The 19589-nt window shown below is 40.5% G+C and overlaps 1 protein-coding gene across 2 annotated transcripts in view; it reads right to left on the reverse strand.

Annotated features, from left to right (window-relative positions):
* Nucleotides 1–474: 474 nt before the first annotated feature.
* SLC7A11 (solute carrier family 7 member 11) overlaps nt 475–19589 on the reverse strand; it is a 61711-nt gene continuing 42596 nt past the window's right edge. Inside the window, exons 7-12 of one of the 2 annotated variants that reach the window (XM_009924569.2) lie at nt 14654–14777; nt 13365–13468; nt 12770–12866; nt 9657–9806; nt 7785–7962; nt 475–2684 (exon numbers count right to left, since the gene is read on the reverse strand). In XM_009924569.2, coding sequence (XP_009922871.1) covers nt 2617–2684; nt 7785–7962; nt 9657–9806; nt 12770–12866; nt 13365–13468; nt 14654–14777 — 721 coding nt within the window. In that variant the 3' untranslated portion in view covers nt 475–2616. Of the gene's footprint in view, nt 2685–7784; nt 7963–9656; nt 9807–12769; nt 12867–13364; nt 13494–14653; nt 14778–19589 lie in introns of those variants that run through there. The other variant, XM_069779308.1, reaches the window with a different exon arrangement.

The raw sequence follows: 19589 nt of genomic DNA on the forward strand, positions 1-19589 counted from the left end.
ATATAAAGTTTATTCTTTATTTTAGAAGAATTTCCTTTTCGGCTCTGAAGACAATACTTTAAAAAGTCTCAAAAAATAACTCAATGCTTTAAAAAAATATTTGTAAAGTGTTTTTCCTCCATATGTGGGGACATGCTTCACTTCCAGGTGTAATAAAAGTCCTTAATACTGACTTCTATAATGCAGTGGAAACCCAATTACAATATTTTGTGTTGTGATTGTATGTGCTAAAGAAACTGAACCTAAAATTAGAATCCCCATGTATTTTCAAAAAAAAAAATAGGTTTTGATTTTGCAGGTAATTTTTTTTTTTCTGAAAATATACAACTTCACAATCAAAGAATCATAGGATTTCCCTTGGGACAAATTAACCCCTTATATTAAATAAGCTTAGTAAAATGTGGTCATTGAATCAGGCTTCAGAAACATTTCTAAACTTTATAGTGCACGACGGGAAAATAAAGCAACGTTCAATTATATTTACAGAGCCCATTTATTTGTACAAGTTAACACTGCCCACATTTAAACTCTCAAGTAATGTGGCACAATAGGAGTGAATACATGGAATGAAACAGTTGGTGCTGAAAACCTGGCATCCACACTATCAATGTTCAGGAGGTTTTGCTTTGGACTAACTCTGGTGGGATCCCACGCACTTAGCATCCATTAGTGGAGGAGTACGTTGGGTGCTCTCCTGGAGGGCATCAGGCAGTTTATTTTTATCAGAGAGAAATGCAGTTTGTGTACTCTGAAGATGCTCCACGATGACACGGGCCAAACCCTGGTGACCTGGGATGGCAGGAGATGGCCCCAAAAGTAGAATTCTGACCCAAATGTAAATAGTAATTACACACATGCACTGTCAACATAAAAATCTCTCTCAAAATGTTTGCCTAAAAGAGTTTCAAATAATACTTTAAGTTAATGTAAAGAGAAAACATTTAAAGAAAAAATTGTTTGCAGAATGTTTTCTGTGTCTTAAATTACTGCTCTTCTACATAATTAGTTACTCCCATTTCCCTACTTCTATGAAACTCCACCATAGAAATACAAGAAAGAAACACATGTATAAATTTAAGACATTTTACTGTACACCCTTAAAATGGTAAATATTCTGGATATATACAACACATATACAACACACAGTCTCCCTTTACTGTAGTGGTCTGGCTACTAGTTGTGCTTTTCTCCCAATTTAGGAAGTTTAATGTTGCTTAGTTCCATAAAAGTTTTCATGAAACATATGACTTGCTGATAGCAAACAGCTCAAAAAGTAGTGCATTCAATATTTAAGCATTATATTCTTAACAAAGTCATAACAAACCTTAATCTTAAGGTTGAGTAGTCTTCGACTAACAATAAAAAATTGAATTTCTAAGCATTAAAAAAATTCTTTATCTACAACTATCTTAAAAAAAAGGGCAAAACTTCAGCTCATATTTGAGCCAAATCTCAGCTCAAACATCATTCTGAAGATGAATTGCATTTGATTCTATCAGTTTTTATGGCCTTTCTCTGTTTCTGCTGAGATACAACCATGAAGATGACGACATTGGCAGAGCACCTCTTCCTTGGTGTCTCAAGGCCCAGTTAATTAGAGTATGCTTGAATGAAAAGCCCACAGATTAGGCGCATACCCTACTCCAATCAACAAATCTGTTGTAGCTTGCCTTATACCTTATTCAAAAAAAGGTATTGTATTTATTGCCATGTCTATACAGTATTCCCACCAGTGACTATTACTCATTTCTGCCCACCAACAATGATATAAAACTTTAAAATCAGGTTTCCCTGACTGATAGCTGCAATCCATATGCTTCCATAGAGAAAATATTAATACAGCAACGGAGGGTCGCATTCAAATGTTTTGACTCATTTGAAGATGATTACTCAGTTGCTGTATTTCCTATACATATGTAGACAAAGAAACAATTGTAAAAACAGCAATCATTTCCAGACTGCTAGAAACTTTAACAGGTATGAAATTACCGCCCCCAGGCTAAAATCTTCCTAGCCCACTGGCAGAAATATTAATTCTCAGAAGATGCTCCCATCAGCTATAGTATAAAAACTCTGGAATGAAGAAACTGCTGTGCTTCTGCATCAGTGTGCTGGTGCTCCCAGTGAGGCAAAAGAAGTCACATCGGGCTGCCAAATGGAGTGACGGGAAAAACATTAGTAAGTGAAACTCAGCAGAGCTTTACCTCGCCCCTTCTGGTGAGAGTTGGGTTCTTCAGGGACAGCAAGCAGGATGCATTCTTCACAGTACACCTGACTATTACTCACACATTGCTTAAACCTATTTTCAGTGACAATGCAACCAAAATCCTAGTTTAATGAACATACAGTTTGTTAAAATATGACACTGTAACAAAAGAAATAGTGAAGAGATGAGTTCCCTCATAGCACGAGTTCTTGCTTTCTACATATAAACGAACCACAATTAAAAAAAATTTGCAACATCATAAAATACAGTTCTGGTAGCTGACTTGCTCGGTATCCATCTCAGCTGTGACTTGTTCCTCCAGTCTGCAGAATGTTAGGTAGAGGAAGAAACGTCCCTACCCTCTTCCTCAGGTTGAAATGAAACACCAAGCCAAAAGCTGTACATGAAGATCAGGATTTCTGGTCTTCCTCTGGTGGGACAACTTCCAAGAGGATTTGCAGTGTTACAGTTACCCTGTCTGCAAAGATAAAAGCATGCACATGGGAAATTTTGGTGGGGATGGAGAAGGCAGAAGCAGCCAGGAAAATCATTTTAGCTGCTATACAGCCTACTTGCACATACAGTTCACAGTGGTCTGATATACCAGATGCATATATCATTTAAATGTCTGATTCTTTTTTTTTTTTCCTTTTTTACTATGTTTTCTTTGCCTCTGATCCAAGGCTATGCATATAAAATAATAACGGAAGGGTATGGACATATAAACTTGTTCAATAAAGGTCTGCATACATTTAAAGGCTATCTTAAAGCAGGACTACTCTGCACAACTGCTTAGTTTTAACGAAGTTGCAATGTTGAAATAAAAGTCTGAAAGGGTTCAAACAAGTTAATTCAGCTGTGCCGAGATCTGCCTAAGCAAAAAAAAAGAAAAAAAATTAAAATAAAAGGAAACAATGATTACAAAGCTTCACAGGTCTAAGAATGTCACACATCCAAAGCAGCTTCACGCTGTCTTTTTGTTTCTCTGGACATTTATTTCCTTCTGGTGGTTTTGGTGGTTTTCTTTTTAGAGTACTGATTCATAAATAAATATAGAATAGTAAAAGAGCATTTTCTTAACACTCCTTTCACTTGCCACTTTTTTTTTAGTAACCCATTTTAAACAAGCGGAAGTTGTTGTAAGAGAAAGTTCTGATTTTCCTTGTCTAGCATGACATGTCGGCATTTACACCAGCGTAAAGCAAGGAGGGTAAAAGAGTGCAACTCACAGAAGATACAAACTGAAACTACTTTCCTGCTCTCCTAAGGCAGACTCTACCGTCTTTTGCTCTTCTCTCTGGAGGTCACCGGTTCAGTGCAAAGCCAGGTTACCCTTACAATATAAACTGATGGGGTCAGAGAGGCTGAGAGTCAGCAGGGACTGCATTTTCCTCCCCTCTCCCTCCCCTACCTGCAGCGGGGACTTCGGAGCTGGGCTAAGCATGGCCAGGGTGAAGGGCAGGAGGAAAGCCAGCAGCAGAAAGCCAGCACAGCTTTGCCCCTGCCCTCCCACCCCTTCCAGGTTTGAAGCTGAGCAAAGGAATAAGAAATAAAACAGGCTTTCTGTCAAGCTGAGCTATGGTGTAACAGCTCGTGGAAAAGGGCACAGCAGCAGAGGGAAAGCCTGGGCATCTCGAGAGCTGGCTGTGATTTTAATATCCTGTTCGACAAACCTGACAGAGGCACCTGCAGCAAGACCTTGCCCTCGCTGTGGCGGGAGACAGCTGACACTTTTCCATTTCCACGGGGTAGTTTGGCTCTGCGCTGGGATGCAGCCACGGAGGAGCAATCAGACAACTTGGGGGGGGGGGCTGGGGTGCTTGCTTGAGGTTTTTTGGTTGCAATATACTCAGGATAAGAGAGTGTAAGGAGTATTTTCCCCCAAAAAAATGTTCCAATCTGTCTCCAGTCAGCATCTCTATATTGTCTGCTCTGAGCAGTACCAGGAGTTACAGGACTAGATTCATATTCGTAACAAGATAACTTAACATACCATGACAGTAAAGACAACTTACTCCCCCCCACCCCAACCCTGCAACTTTAAACCCTAATTTTCCCTTTCAAGAGGAGAATTCGCCCGAAATAGGTCCCGGGGACAAGCTTTATAAAAAACCCAGACCTGGTATCTACACGAGCACCACATAAAGCTTGGGTGAGGAAAGCAAGCAGTAATTTACTGCATATGTGCAAGACTGGACACAAAATCTGTGACAGCAAAATGCTGACATGATTTCCTGCACATCCCAACACCACAAACTCGACAAAGAGAAGCAAACTGAGAGTATAACACTACGACCTGAGTGAGCAAGTATCACCCTCTCATGTTTGTAAATAACCCTGAAAAAGACATATTGTTATAGAAACAGATCTCTTCTCCAGCATGGGCTCAGGCTATGAGGAAAGCAGGATTCAACTTTTAAGTTCCTTGCAATTCAATCCACTGTAAAGAAATAGATGTTTTAAATCTGAGTCTAAGGTTGGGTTTTCGGCTGAGGAAGTCCAAATAGGAGCATTCTCATGCTGGTGCCCCATAATTTTACACATTGATCTTCTTTGTAGGATTTGCTAGGCTTGACTTTTTTTCATTTTCACATTAGTTCTACAAAAAGCAAGAAAGCGGAGGTCAAATGAAGCCTGTACTAGCTGGAAATTATTTGTCCCAGCACATCTGGTGCTACAGCAAAATTTTGTTGGAAAAGGAGAGAACAAAATATTATTCTTACTGCAAAATACCACCCAGACCCTATTAACCCCACAAACTGTAAAGTTACCTTTTGTTCAATACAGTAATTTGGTAAAGAGAATGGGTAATGCAAATGCCATTAAGGTCAGTCAAAATGTGCAAAGCAAAGACGTTCAGCCTTGGAGAGGATTTCTTGGGTAATCCATTCGAGTGCTCTGCTACTGTAACCAGCCTGAAACTCCCCTCATAAACGTATTCATCTCCAGGCTGGGTCTTTTATCCCACTACTCATTCTAGCTGTTCAACATCCCTCTTCTCTGATCCTTACAAAACCTATTCTGAATATCCAGTCTAATCTCACATGGGGCTGGCCTGTACCCATGTGGTTTTGCACCAATGCTGTCCTTTACTTAAGTAGCCCATGTTCCCTATAGGGTTTCCGAGCAGCGGTCATCTCTCATCTCCAAAGCACATCTGGGTAGCTGAACGAGTCAAGTTCCCCAACAACGTGACTTTGCAAATGGGTAAGGAGAGCCCCACACCACCCTGGTCGTGCACTGCGCTGCGCAGATGAAGCAGCTTGGGAACAGCCTTGTTAGCACGGTGCTACGTTCAGACTAACGGGCTTGGACTCGCCCGTGGTACTACACAAAATGCTTTGTCGAAGTCTAAGTAGATTGGATCTATCACATTCTCCTTTGTCTAGAAAAATCAGTTATCTTCTCAAAGAAAGTTACCCAGTTAAGCTGGCAAAAATCTACCTTTTAAACGACAATCCTATTTTTTCCTGTTGTCCTTTACCTCATGTCTGGAATTACTCTTTCATGCCTATGTACATCTAAGGCATATTGTTTCAAGTTTGCAGCTGCCCAGTGACTTGACTTTTCTGTATCTCACAGAGGTACCTTAAGTGAATTTATCCTCATTCAATACCTTTGAAAAATGCTCTCAGGCTATACAATGGAGCTCCCTTAACACTCAAAAAATAATGCCAGTTTAATGACTCCACACAGAAGGTTTATTGCTTCTTCCAATGAAAAAAAAAAAAAATCTTTTTATTTAACAAGTAAATCTCCACTCTGCTCCACCCCAAAACTGTCAAAGGATCAGTTTTCCATCATTACTGTTGTTATTTTGGGAATAATAATTGCAAAGCAAACAAGCTGTTTCACCCACTGACTGGCACTTGCTGCTTTCCCCTCTGAGCCGCTACCCTGTGTCCATCCATAGGTATTATTACACAGGCACCAGGCCTTCTTTCTAGGAGGAGAATTTTGTGTTATCTGAAAAGCTAGAAGAATCACCTTCATTGTCACAGCTGGCAGAAAAAGCTTCACATCTACCCAGTCTACCTTAAAGAGAATATTTTTTCTCTCACCCAAGCAATGTAGTTCAACACTGGCATCCTGTGGCCAGAGATTCAAGTAACTGTATTCCAAAACCTCTGAGACTTCACAGAAAATGCCAAAAATCTCCTGGGCTTCATAAGGGAAAATTTCCTAGTCCCTAAATGTCAAGGCTGAGAAATTATAAACAGACAAAAAACCAACTATTTAATAGAATGTGCTTTTGCATACAACTGTTTTCATTTGCACTGGAGCTTTCTACCCATTCCCAGGACATTGCAAGTAATTTATAACTTCATGGATATAAAATTCAGATGACCGGAGTGTGCTAGCCTTAAACTAACATCTTTTTCTGTAAATACTTTATGCCCTATTGTCTATGGACTTCCCAGCATGAATTGAGAGGGAAACTCATAGATCCTACAGCAGATAGGTCATAACTATGTAACATATAGAGAGAGAGAGAAAATACACATAAAAGATGATAGTATAACAAAATACCTATAAAACCCCTGTTCTTTTCTTGGGAGCAGCTCATTTTAAATCATCCCTTAAGGCTGAAGCACAGAAGACAATATGCATTTTTGATTTGGCACCTATACCAATAAACTATTTTTAGTTGAAAACTTTCATGGGTTGAGTTTTTCTTTTGCAGCAGAAGAAATTTTCTTTCAGATTTGTTTAATAAATTACCCATCATTCCTCAAATATTTTGCCTATATTCTTGGTTCACGTTTTGAAAATTACTTCTGTTTTGGAAACTTAGCAAGCTGAGTAACAAAAAAGAGAAGAATGGGGAGCTGTAATAAATGATACTGACTTCTTTCTAATTGAAATGCTCCAAATAACCCTTCTCCAACACATCAGAACTTCCACAAATGCTTTCAGAAACTTTCAGAAATGGTATAAAAATGATTCCCAGTGTATTTCAGGTGTGAAATACTACAGCCAAGTCACGCAGAAGTCGTTTGTCATGAAGCACAGAAACAATTTCCACAGAGGTGTGTCAGGCACAGTATATTTTGCTATCATTTTGTCTAAGGACAATATCCCCACACCAAGCCTGCCTGATCCTGTCCCATTCCAAACGCTCCTCAGTGGTCCATAGATGCATCGTCTCAGCAGGGAGCACCAAACCCATCCTGTCATCACAACTGTGATGTTTAAGTTTCCAAACCGATTCTCCTAGGAGTGTTAATACCCGTGTCTATTAGCGTAGGCCAACGGCCAGGGCTTGGAGGTGGGTGATTTAAAAGGAATCAGATGTTTTAAGGGGAGGGAGGGGAGAAGGGAAGAGGAGGAGAGGCATCCAGTCATTTAAAATCAATCACTAGCTGAAGAATAGGCTTGCTGTAAACGTATCTCCTTAGTTAGTGGACATTGATTGTAACCGGCGGAGCGATGCTATAGCATGTACCAGAAGGAAACTTGCATTGTCATCCCCAGCTCGGAGCAGCTGAGAGGATCGATTGGAAGGATTTCACAACATGGGGAGCCCTGAGAAATCCCCAGAGTTTGCACGAAGGAGAGGAGTCCCACCGGGACTTACCTAGGAGCTTTCTGAACCACTTTGGCTTCTTGTCCCATACAATAAAGAGGTAGTAAGCAGGAACTCCAGTCAGGGTTATTGCAAATCCAATCCCTGTATTCACTGGATCAGAGTAAAGTGACAGTGCAACCATGAAGAGGCAGGTGAAGGAAAACAACGCTGGAATAAATAGAGGCACCTGAAACATAGCCAGACAAAGAACCATTACTTTACATTGACCTTGTTATTGAATGACTGCGGCATTTAATGTTCCATGAAACGTAAATTGGATAAAACCCAGCAGTACAGGATAGTTTTGGAGAAATATAGGTATCTAGAACATGCACACAAAATGTCAGTGACTGCAGAAACCAAGCTACGCAGAGTGCTATACAATGAGTACCAGAGAAGTCTTTTAATTACACACTAAAACACTACAGTTTTACATCCTTTAAAATGTAAGGGCTGTAAATAAGTTACATTGCGGAAGTCCTTTCTCTAATCCCCCAGTAGATAAGTAAGCTGCACTAACCGCAGTAAAGATTTCCTCTTTGATAATTACCTATTAGAAAACATTTTAAAACACAACCAGGAGCTCAAGTCACCTTTTAAAACTATTAAGAACATATTGATTTTCTTCCTAAGGTAAAAATCAAAATCTAGCAGGAAGAGAGCAAATTAAACACCAATTTGACTAGTGATAAAGATATTTGATAGCATTATGCAACTGATAGCTGTTGAAAAAGCACTTTCTGACTGTATGACTGACAGCATTATTAGTGTCACTGTTGAAAGTACAAAAAATAACAATATCAAATTAATTCTCTCAATTTTCAAGAACACCACTACAATCACTATGTTAGCACCTCTCTGAAGGAAACGCCTACAGGCATGGCTTGTGAGATGTTTGGTGTAACGGAGAATTCCTTGGAGATTATTCTCTTCCTTTCATGCCTTGAAGCATTACTGTTCCTCTTTTGTGCACTGTCAAAGCTTTTTTTTAAATCAAAACAAAATAGGTTGTGCTGTTGACCTTCTTATTTACAGATACACCTACAAGAATGCAACAGCGCACATTCTTAGTTCTTCATAAAATAGCCTTCTTGGCAATACATAAATAGGGATAGATTCCTCCATTTTTTTTCATGATGGACTTTATCTTTCTGGATACACAACAGGACAACTTTGTAAGATGTTACTTAAAATAAGCAAGAAGAATGGCAGAACCAAGGCCAAAACAGCTACTGTTCAATAGGCCAGGCTATTAGCATTTTCTTTCTGGGTTCACAATAACTGTGTCTGCAAATCCATTGCCAGCCCCAGATATCATAATAAGAGCACTAACAACTTATTTGCACATAAAATTGGTATATTTGATATTGGATAAGCAATGAAATAAATGCTTAATATTAATGCTTATGCTTGACATGAATTCTGGTGGCAAAATCATTCAGGCCTTATCAAAGGAGACATTAAATAGACGACTGGCTGAAAATCAGGATGGCACATGTAACCCCAATACTTGCAGTCTGAACCCTATGTGACTACACAGGACTAGACATATTTTCACACAGCTTGCATCACACTGCCTCAATGCGACAGACAGGCAAAACTGAGCAAACACCTTCACTTTGGCACAGCAGCTTCAGTTGCTGCCCCCCAAGCACCAGGGAATAGGCAAGAATTATCTTTCAGCAGGGAACGCAGCTGGGGTAGCACTGGGGAGCTTGCAGGAAAACACCCGGAGTGCAAAAGACTATTTTCTATTCACCCTGTTTTTCCTCAAAAAAAGAGGCTAGCTTTCTACATCCGAAAATGCTCCTTTTACTGTCTGACTACAGAATACATAGGAGGGAGAAGGATTCATGTAAAAGAGTAGAAAGCGGAGGTTACCTTGAAAGGACGAGGCATATCAGGACGTTTATATCTGAGATAAATCAACCCAGCAACTACTAGTCCAATAAAAAGCCACCTGGCAAAACTGAGGAAATTCAGGAGGCTGTAGAGATCCCCGTTGAATAACATTATCATTGTGAGAGGATGCTGCAAAAGAAATTCAGAGCATAAGAGGGCTTTAGTGGATTGATCTCTATTATTTTACAGCAGGGATGTCAAATTTTTCCATGGGGACAAACAGCACAGCCTTTTGCAGGGACACCTGAGGGCCACAGACTTCAGGCCTGCCTTTGTCATGTAATCAGGTGTGTGATCGATACCTAGCTGCCCCGAGATCACGTTCGATCAGTATATATCTGTCCTGTACGGCCACACGTGATCAATACATATCTGTCCCCTGTGACCCAGACAAAGCATCCTGGGCACCATTCTCGCAGGACCGGACAAATACCTTAGCCCACTGCAGTTTTACTCGCTCGTCACTGATGCAAACGATAAGAGCAGTTACATTTTGGTCACATGTGATCATGTGAAAGCAGAGGTTTGTAGGTGTCTTGTGGAAGGAAGAAGTCTTATAGTCCCCCAGGCTGCGACAGGAGAACTCAGCAAAGAGGGCATGGTAAGAAGTAGCTACACCCCACGGGGTGCCGGCTGGGCACACCGGGTCACCACCAGCTTGTATTTGCAGTATGCCTTTCAGGCTTGCAGGGTGTAGACTTATTGCACATCACAAGTGCAAACATTTCAAAGCAGAGAGAAGCATTTTGCTGTCACTCAGGTGGCTACTGAAGAGCGAAAAGGAGAGGGGACACTGGAATAAATACATTTCCTCATTAAAAAGCTGTTCCGAGACACAAGGCTTCTGTGAGGCAGCAAAAACTTATGTATGAATTAGTGTCGCACCTCGGGTTATGTGACTGGTGCAGGCTATAGGGATCTATTTCAGGGTAATCTCTGGACAAAAGCAGAACATTTGTAGCTTGGATCAACTCTGTGGGGTAGTTCGCACTTCCTGCGTGAGACACTCTGTGCCTGCAGTGACACAGTCCTTGCCTTCAGGGATGAAGGAATGAGTCAACTTCACTGTAGCCCTTCTTGTTCAGCAAGAGGAAGGATATTGGCAGTGACGGCCTCTCTAGGTTTATAGCAAGGCAACAGGTCAAATCAGCTGCAGATGCAGTAAAATGCTGGGCTAAATCTTTATGTAAGGAAAACTAACTTGTATTAGTTATCTAGACTCACAGCCTCTCTCTCTCTCTCTTTTTTTTTTTTTTTTTTTAAAGCAGTGAAGACAGCATGGATTTGAACCAGCACAATCAATATTTCAAATATGGGTCTCTAGCTCCCAACCTCTAATGACTTACAAAGTGCTTGGTTCTTTACACACGGATATTAAGCAAACTCCTTATCTGTAAAGGTCAAAGGAAATTTTACCACTGAATTATATTGGGCAAGATTTCTTCTATATAGACTCGGCCCCTAAAAGTTTAAAGTCTCAGTTATGTTCTAAGCACGATAATGCAACAAAGGGCCACGGACAGTGAAGGAAAGCTATCAAGAAAAAAAAAATAAAGTAGGGTTACAATCAGACTGCATGATTTCTTGGAGCTGCTACACACACATCTATCAAATACCGGGACATACATACATAAACAGATTTCTTAATTCCTAAAAATGCTTTTTTATTTAACAATCCTCAAACACTGAACATGTTAATTTTCTCAGTTTCTCCTCAAGAGTTCTTTCCTTTTTTACAGTGTGTAGACCTTGGCAGGAAAAATAAAATAGGAAAATGCTAAAATGCAGTCTATTGATGCAGAATATGTCCTGTACCTACTCTAGTTGCAATAAGGTAAGAAAAAAAAATTACAATCTCTGAAGGAAAGCCATCTTCATATGAGAAACTGAGTTTTTCAAAGGAAATCAATGCACTGGTGTAACAGGACCAGATGCAATAGCAGAAAAAGACATTCAGAAAAAAATAATATGTTAATACATTTTATGCATTTCATTCCACAGAAAACAGTCAAAGCAGTTTGACCAAAAGGTATGACTACTTCAGCCCAAAGAAATAAAATGCAAAGTAAATGCTTATATAAAATGAATTCCATGAAAACTTTTCACCATAATCACGTTGCCTAATTTTCAAAATTTGGAAGCCTACGGTTGTATGTGCACATATATAATTCAACATTTCAGCTGGCACGTCAGAAGTGAGCTTATAGGCATCTATCGCAAAAACTGATTTAAATTCCAGTACAAGCATCTGATCTTACTAGCGTACACTCATAGACGCACACGCGTCTTCTGCTGTGGCTAGAACTCCCCACAGACGCAGAGGTCTGTCCGGATACATTACAGTCATTGGTCCCAAAAGAGGGGTTGAACACCCATGGTTATGAAGACTGCAAGTGGAAATCTTCTTGGCACTACGCAAACTGAGGTTTGAGGTCGGTTTTTTGACATTTTGTCCTAACATTTTACCATACAAATTAGTCTGCAATGCAAACACAAGGGCAACATTTAGCTCTGCCTCTATTTTAGAAGTCAGTAATAGGATTTCCACTATAATACTGGTGGTTTTCCTTAGACAATTCACAGACTATTGCCCAGGCACACGTTCTCTCATTTTTTAATCACCGCTACACGGCACTTCTGAGGGTTCCCCTTCCATTATCTTACTGCATAATTGTTTGCATTTTTCACTATAAGGTGGTATAACGAGCCTTTAGGGTGCTCCCAGATGCTGGTGTTTAGCTGCACTTCCAGTGAAATGAATCCGGTTTTTGTTTGTTTGTTTAACTGGAATTTGTTTCTCTGAAAGGGAACTAGCTCATCACTAGCAGGTCCTTAGAAATAAAGGGCAATAAGACATGAATTAGGCTGCAGCGATAGGCAGTCAAGTGCTACCGACAAGATAGCAAGGAGGAGATGATAGAATAAGAACAACTCCCAAATCTCATTCCTCTCTTTGCTGTCCTCTGCCCTGCCCAAAGCCCACGTACACATTAATAAATGAGACTCAAGCAGTGCCCAAATTCTGTTCGAATCCTCCAGAGCAAGCCTGTAATATGAATTCTTGTGCAGGAACATTTGTTTGTATGATTTACCAAAACAATGACAGCTGGCAGAGGAGTGTGCTTGCGGACATGAATCATGGAGAGAATTTCCGGAAGGTGACCCTCGCGGGATGCAACGAAGAACATCCTGGTGGGAAATAAATGTGGACAGACTTTAAATGTGCTCATTACTGTGACTAGGCAAAGCAGCTCATGAAAGTCACAGAGCACAGCAGCACTTCTTAGGCTTGTTTGAGGTATTCTGAATGAACAGACTAGCAGGAGAAGCCCATATGCAGAAACCAAAGTCATCTCTGAAGGTGTCCCCTCCTTACCTTACACTATGATTGCTATTTGGAATTAGTTAATATTTTCCCTCCGATTTCCCTCCTTCACATGAAACGAAGCAGCCATTAATTAAGTGCTATGCTCAGAGGGATCCATTTCCAAATCATTCAAAAGGTTTTAAAAATAAGGTACTAAACTCAACAGGAACAAAGTGAGAAAATGCCCCACACCTGGTAAACATTACAGTCATTTTTCATTCCCTGCTAAGGGAATGAATCCTACTCTCCCTTCCCCTTGCTTCCTTACCTTCAGTGTGTATCCCATGCCCTTCGCCCCCAGTAATATTAGCAATGCTCACCTGGAGACTGCAAAAATGCCACCATTCATAGAGCCAAAGCAGGAGAGTGCAACAAATACTGGTACAGCTAAAGAAAAGTTCCCCATTAGTCGTTCCGCAAAGGTCTGTTAGAGGAGAGAGAAACATACACTGATTTTTCATAAAACATGAAAGCAATTTTAGTCTATTAACAAATTCTTAATAAATATGGTAAGTTTTATTTACACCCCTTTTCTGCATCCCTCACTGAAAGTTGTGCTGTGCATTTGTTACCTCTTATTTCATGACACCATGGCTACTGCAGATGAGGTCTCCCACCCTTACTCCTGACTGCGCATGGAAGATCGCCAGTTGAGGCAATGCTGTGGAGGTGGAATCAGGCCCTGATTTATGTGTAGTTTAGACCGTTATGACTCCAAAAAAGATGACCCATTCTGAAAGGATCGAGGTCTGATCTGTATACCTAATATTTTTTTCCTACAGCCTTCATTTTACTTAGCTGATGCTACCCAGTGCTACGGTCCCTCCATTCACGCTTTGTTGTTCTAGGTTACCAGAAGAGCCTTAATTGGACTTTGGGGCACCACAGGAGACATGCACAATTTTCTTTCAGGTTTGCAAAATGTTTTGTTTCTAAATCTCCATGAGCTACAGAATTTGGTCATTTTGAAATGCCACGTCAATTGAAGTAGCCACAGCAGTGTCACTACTGGAAAATAAGTGGAAATTTTTGTTTCCTCATTGCGAGTCAGATACCATAAATATAAAAATCAGTATCATCACCACAATTCAGCAAGAACAATCAAAGCAGTATTTCCAAACCAGGTTGCCTTGCAACTCCTTCCCAAGTGAACTCCAGTATTCACAGCAACCCCCTTCCTAAGTACTCGGGACACACGTTGTGTGGAGACAGAGTTACCGCTTCTTGCTACTAAAAATAGTTCAGAGCTCCCACTCCCACAAATATCTGTATTTCCTGCTTCCCAGGAGTTCAGCCTACAATTTAGCACAGAATTTTTCAAGCGTGTACTTGGCTATAAAAATTAAGTCCTATTGACTTCGTTATATCAGGTAAATAAATACGGTCTAACATTACATTACAAATGCTATCGATGGCCTTAAGCGCAATCCCACTCATCAGTCAAAAATCAGACTAATTTCACCGGAATGCTAATAAGTGGTATAAAAGAGGAGCCATAGAAAAGCCTGATTGGACGTGTCCCCCCGATTTTTTCCCCTGGAAATAAGAATATATCAACAAACACAACTGCAGCAGGGATATAGCTTTGTATTTTTCTTCTGTAACTTACCACTGCTACAGCTTTTGAAAGCAGCAATTCCCCAGCACTGATTGTAGTGAAATAAGCCACGTTTGTTAACACATAGCCAACTGTGACGATAATCATTGAAATGCATATTGCGAGGGGTATGTTTCTGAAATACACAAGGTAGCTCATTATTTTGCAATCTGGTTGCTATTCCCTGAACATGAAACAAATAACATGAGAAGAAGCCACTAATGATGGTGAATGCACATTCAGTGATCCCGAAATATCATAATTAGAAACTACCAGTAAAAAAAATAACACACCTAAACAAAACCGTCTAGGCAAAGCAAATAGGTTTATAATGAAGAGGTGAGAAACTATTTGAGGGAGGAGTCCTTTGGGGACACCAAGAGGCCATGGTCCCCATGTTTCCCATACAAGAAGCATGGCCCGTTTGAGCTGCCTACCCATATTGACTTTCCAGCTGAGCCCAATAGGAAGGCAGCAGGTATCAGTGCTTGAACCAGCAATAAGGCAGATGACAGATGCAGGTGATCCAGCTCTGTATCAGGAGAGCAATCACAGTGGCATCTCCAGCATACCTACTGGCACTCCATGCCTGCCCACCTGGAGGTGGTTCAACATCTTCCCCTGGATGCCAAACCATCTAGCGTGTGAAATTCTGTCCTTTCCTCCTCTGTGCAATTCTTTGCTCACACACCTTACCATATCCCAATTACCTCCCTCTCTATTCAGGGATACATGAGGGCAGAATATGACACAGAACTAGGAACAGCACAAATTTGTACTGTTAGCACAGCACAAATAGTACTGAACAGTACAAACCCCCTGACATCTTAGCTTAAAGACAGAACAATAGCACACAAGTAAATAATAACACCAAACTTTTATATAGCAAGTCCTCCAGGTCAGCAAAGCAGAAAAGCAGAATTATTTCTATTTTAAAGAGGAACAGAGGCACAGTGAATTCATCCGAAGCCACACTGCAGGCGAATGTTTGAGTTAGGATCAAACCCCAGATGCTTCAAGTGTTACTCTAGTCTCTTTCCACTTGATATCATTGCTAGATATCACTGATACCTGCATCGCACCAAGATCAGACTCAGAGCTGAAACAAATGTTTGGTCCTTTAATTCCAAGGCTGAGAGTTGAGGTTGGAAAGATGCAGTATGTGCACTCCCTCTGAGGAGAGCTGAGAGCTCCTGCTTCATGGCCGGTTCGCTCCAGCTGTCTATGTTAAGAATGCTTTTGAAGAGACGGAGAGGTTGCCATATTTAGAGAACTTTACTGTGAAGGTCACCCCATCAGGCAGGAAGAAGGAGAGACAGAACGAGGAATTTGGGTGTCCCAGAAGAGGCCACAAGCACTGTCCTAAAGGATTATTGCAATTACCTCAAAGGAAAACGTGTTTTGAAAACCAACACAAAGATCCATTATTTTCTGATATTTTTCTCAAAGAAACACAGCTGGGTCAGAATTTAAGGATCCTCTTCACTACCAGTACTTATTGCTCAAAGAAATCCTTGACTTTTTTATACCTGTATAGAGCTGAAAAGACACGCTAAACGGAGACTAAATAAAGGGGGACAGTATCACTGTTGCATATCTTGCCCACCTTAGAAGCCATGGTGTCAAATACTGTCATTAACCCAGACACACAGCTAGGTAAGAGGATCATGCCATATTGCAGCACCAAATCTGGGTAGACACAATGATACTGCATTAATCCGCTGCTACCTCACACACATGGTCTCAGGTGAAGAAGCTGGAAGGAGGGGAGCCAGTCAGCTTGTAGGATGTGCTTGTTGATGGAGAAGACAACAGCAAGGACCAGAGTGAACAGCCCAGAATACAAGTGCTGTATTGCCGGAAAAACCACAAAGTTACTGACTCAAGAAATACAGCAGAACTGCGTGTTGATAATATGTCCAGAGCAAAAAAATGTTTTTGTAGGGCTGTTGCCAGATATTTTGCAACCAGTTTGGTTAAGCTTCTTACCTAACCTGGGTCTAAATTGAATTCGATCTATTTAGCATCTAATTCAAGGTAGGGATACATGGTTTCAAAGCCTCTCAGAAGAGAGATTTTAAACGTATCTTCTGCATCACAGATGAATCCAAGCTATTGGATAAATCAGCACTTAGTCCAACCTTAAAAAAATGTTTCCAGCCAAAAATAGCAAATTTGTGCTATTCTAACGAATACCATTTGAATGACTGAAACCACATTGTTAAACTTAACAAACTAGCTTCGTCCATTCTAACTCTTACCAAATACCTGCTTGCTGTATTAGCTTCTCATTTAAATCCCAGTCTAATTTCCTCTAAAACAAAATGGCAGTTCAAAACTAAGGGGGACCGGGGGAGAAATCATGCTTCCAAACATGACCGTTTTCTTACCACTGTGGGTCCTGCCTTGTTATGCTGAAGAGTACTAACCCCCTTGGATCCTAATACCAACAAGAAAAAAAACAAACCCTCGGGAGAAGAATAAAACCCAAAAACCAAGCCAGAAGTAGTCAGCAAGCACTATTCGTTAAAAAGCCCGCAGATCATAACTCACGCCTGGAGCAGCACAAGGGATGCTGTGACTTCTAAGCTCCTGAGTCCTCGTCTTCTGAGCGAAGCGAGCGCTCAGGTTGCGCATCCTTTTCTCTCCTGGCAGAGGCACGCCTTCAGGCGGCTGCCGTACGTTCGCACACGGCTCCTCCGAGTGCTGCTTATTAGCCACTGCTTTCGGTGACAGATTTAGATAAAAATGAAAGGCCAGTTTCAAGATTTCAGGGATGAGTAATACCGTACGGTTCATTTCTCACTGACATCTCAGTTCAGATTTACACTTGGTCCTCGAATCATCTGAAAGCACAGACAGACAGGTACGAACCATATGTAAAACTACTAAGTAAGACCTTTAATCATGTCTTTTCTATCCATCCAATTTAAGAGGCAGTTCCCAATTTGCAACAGGATCCCATTATCAAACTCTCTGCTATGAACTACAGTCACTGCACTAGAATAAAAACTGTAATGCCGTTACCAATAAAGATTATCTCCTTTCCTTGGAGGATCACTGTACCAATTTCCTTGTATTTTAGATATTCTCCTAGACTTCCAAATCTTCTCTCTAAATCAGGAAAAATCATACCTAAGTTCTATTGTCCATTAAATTGCCTCTATCGATGCAGATTTCACCTTTTCACTTCTACATCCTATGAATCAAACACAACATAGGGTGTTAGCACACCGATAAGCCATATTTCTGATATAATGCAAATTCACAACTGCCACACACCTAGCTGAGCATTTTGGACTAGAGGGAGTCAGAAAATTCAAGAAAAAAATATTTTTCACTTTAAGATTTTTGATTCATTGAAGCTAAAACTTCTGATGGGAAACTTGACCATTTCAGCATGACATTTCTTAGGAAAAAAGTCTTAGAACCAAGACAGAAATCTTGTCCAACCAGTAAAGACCTCAGAATGACCAATGGCTTAAAAACCGTAGCATTGTGTGTGCTCAGATACAGGAGACTGCAATGTTTTATTTACTGAAAGCAGGCCCAGGACTTGAACTTGCATTGAAGTGGCTACTGGTTACTGTAGGGCAGTGCTTTCCTTTTGCATTTCATCTCAAAGTGAAATGTCAAGAGATTTCAAAATCAAGAAAAATCCTTTTCATATCAGCTGTTCTTCTGAGTAGACCTTGAGGCACTGACATTAGCCCCAAACCTACACAATGATTTGGAAGTGACTCATGCATTACTGCTAAGATGATATTCAAGCAGGCTGCTCCTCAGGTAGAAGGGGAAGCAATACTCATCTCTTCTCCCAGAACTTTGAAGAAAATCAGTATCAAAAGGGGGGGAAAAAAAAAAAATCTGAGGAAACCTGAATCAGGAAAATATTGACAATATAATTAAAAAATCTTTATAAAATCAGATGAGAGACAATTAGGGTAGCTTCTAAGCATCTGAATATTGATAAAAATTGAACTGAATCTCCACACATTTTAAGATTTACCCAACCCTAGCTAGTATTCAAAGCCAAATCATCCCTTTCTTCCCTATATACAAAGCAATTGTAATGAAGAATCACAACAGTTGAAACGAAGAGCACATCTACCTTGTACTTCCCAGAAAAAGAGTCACTGAGGAGTCTGCCATCACAGAGAAATTTAGCATGAGAAATACAGCTAGTCCATCCTGTGCCTATACAGGGCCGAAATGCATTGCCATATATATGCTGTATACAGCTTGGAAGCAAATTCCCTCCTTCTAGAGCCTGTAAAGCGCCCCGGAGCTAGGGCACAGGGTTCAGTTAATCAGGATATCCACTGGGTTTTGGATTTGACCTTCAGTGTTGCAGAATCATACATCTTCTGATAATCTGCTCTGATATTGCACTACCTCCTACAAATACTTTTGAGAGAAAAAACACAGAACAGATTAAGGGGGCGGGGGGGGGAGGGAAAAAAAAAGGAAAAAGAGAAAGAAAGCCAGAGCGAGAACCTGAGAATAAGAACAACAATGTCAATAAATCAGCCAAGGAACATTCCCAGAAGTCTACAGCTCATATCCCAGCTTAATGACAACTTTTATAACAACAAACAGTGAGCATTAAGAGCTGTGACCACTGCAGGCTATACTTTCTAGGAAACAAGCAGCACACAGTCAAATATGCCCCACCAAATCAGCTGAGTTCACAAGTATGAAACACATTGTCGCCACGTCCGTTGTTTTTTAGAGGCCGTGCCAAAATAATTTCCTTGCATCCATTTCAAATGCAGGTTTTACAAATGCTCAGTCTGCGTCGACTATCCTGGAAAAAGCTGCACCAATGGGACCCAGCCAGGAAACATAAATAAGAAGTTCTAAACAAATCAACTAATTACTGGTAAAGTTAGGTGAGAAAAACCACATCTTTAATGTGCTATAGAAATTGTGAAAGATGTTTTCTGTT

This window comes from Haliaeetus albicilla, chromosome 1, assembly GCF_947461875.1.
Source record: "Haliaeetus albicilla chromosome 1, bHalAlb1.1, whole genome shotgun sequence".
NCBI lineage: Eukaryota > Metazoa > Chordata > Aves > Accipitriformes > Accipitridae > Haliaeetus > Haliaeetus albicilla.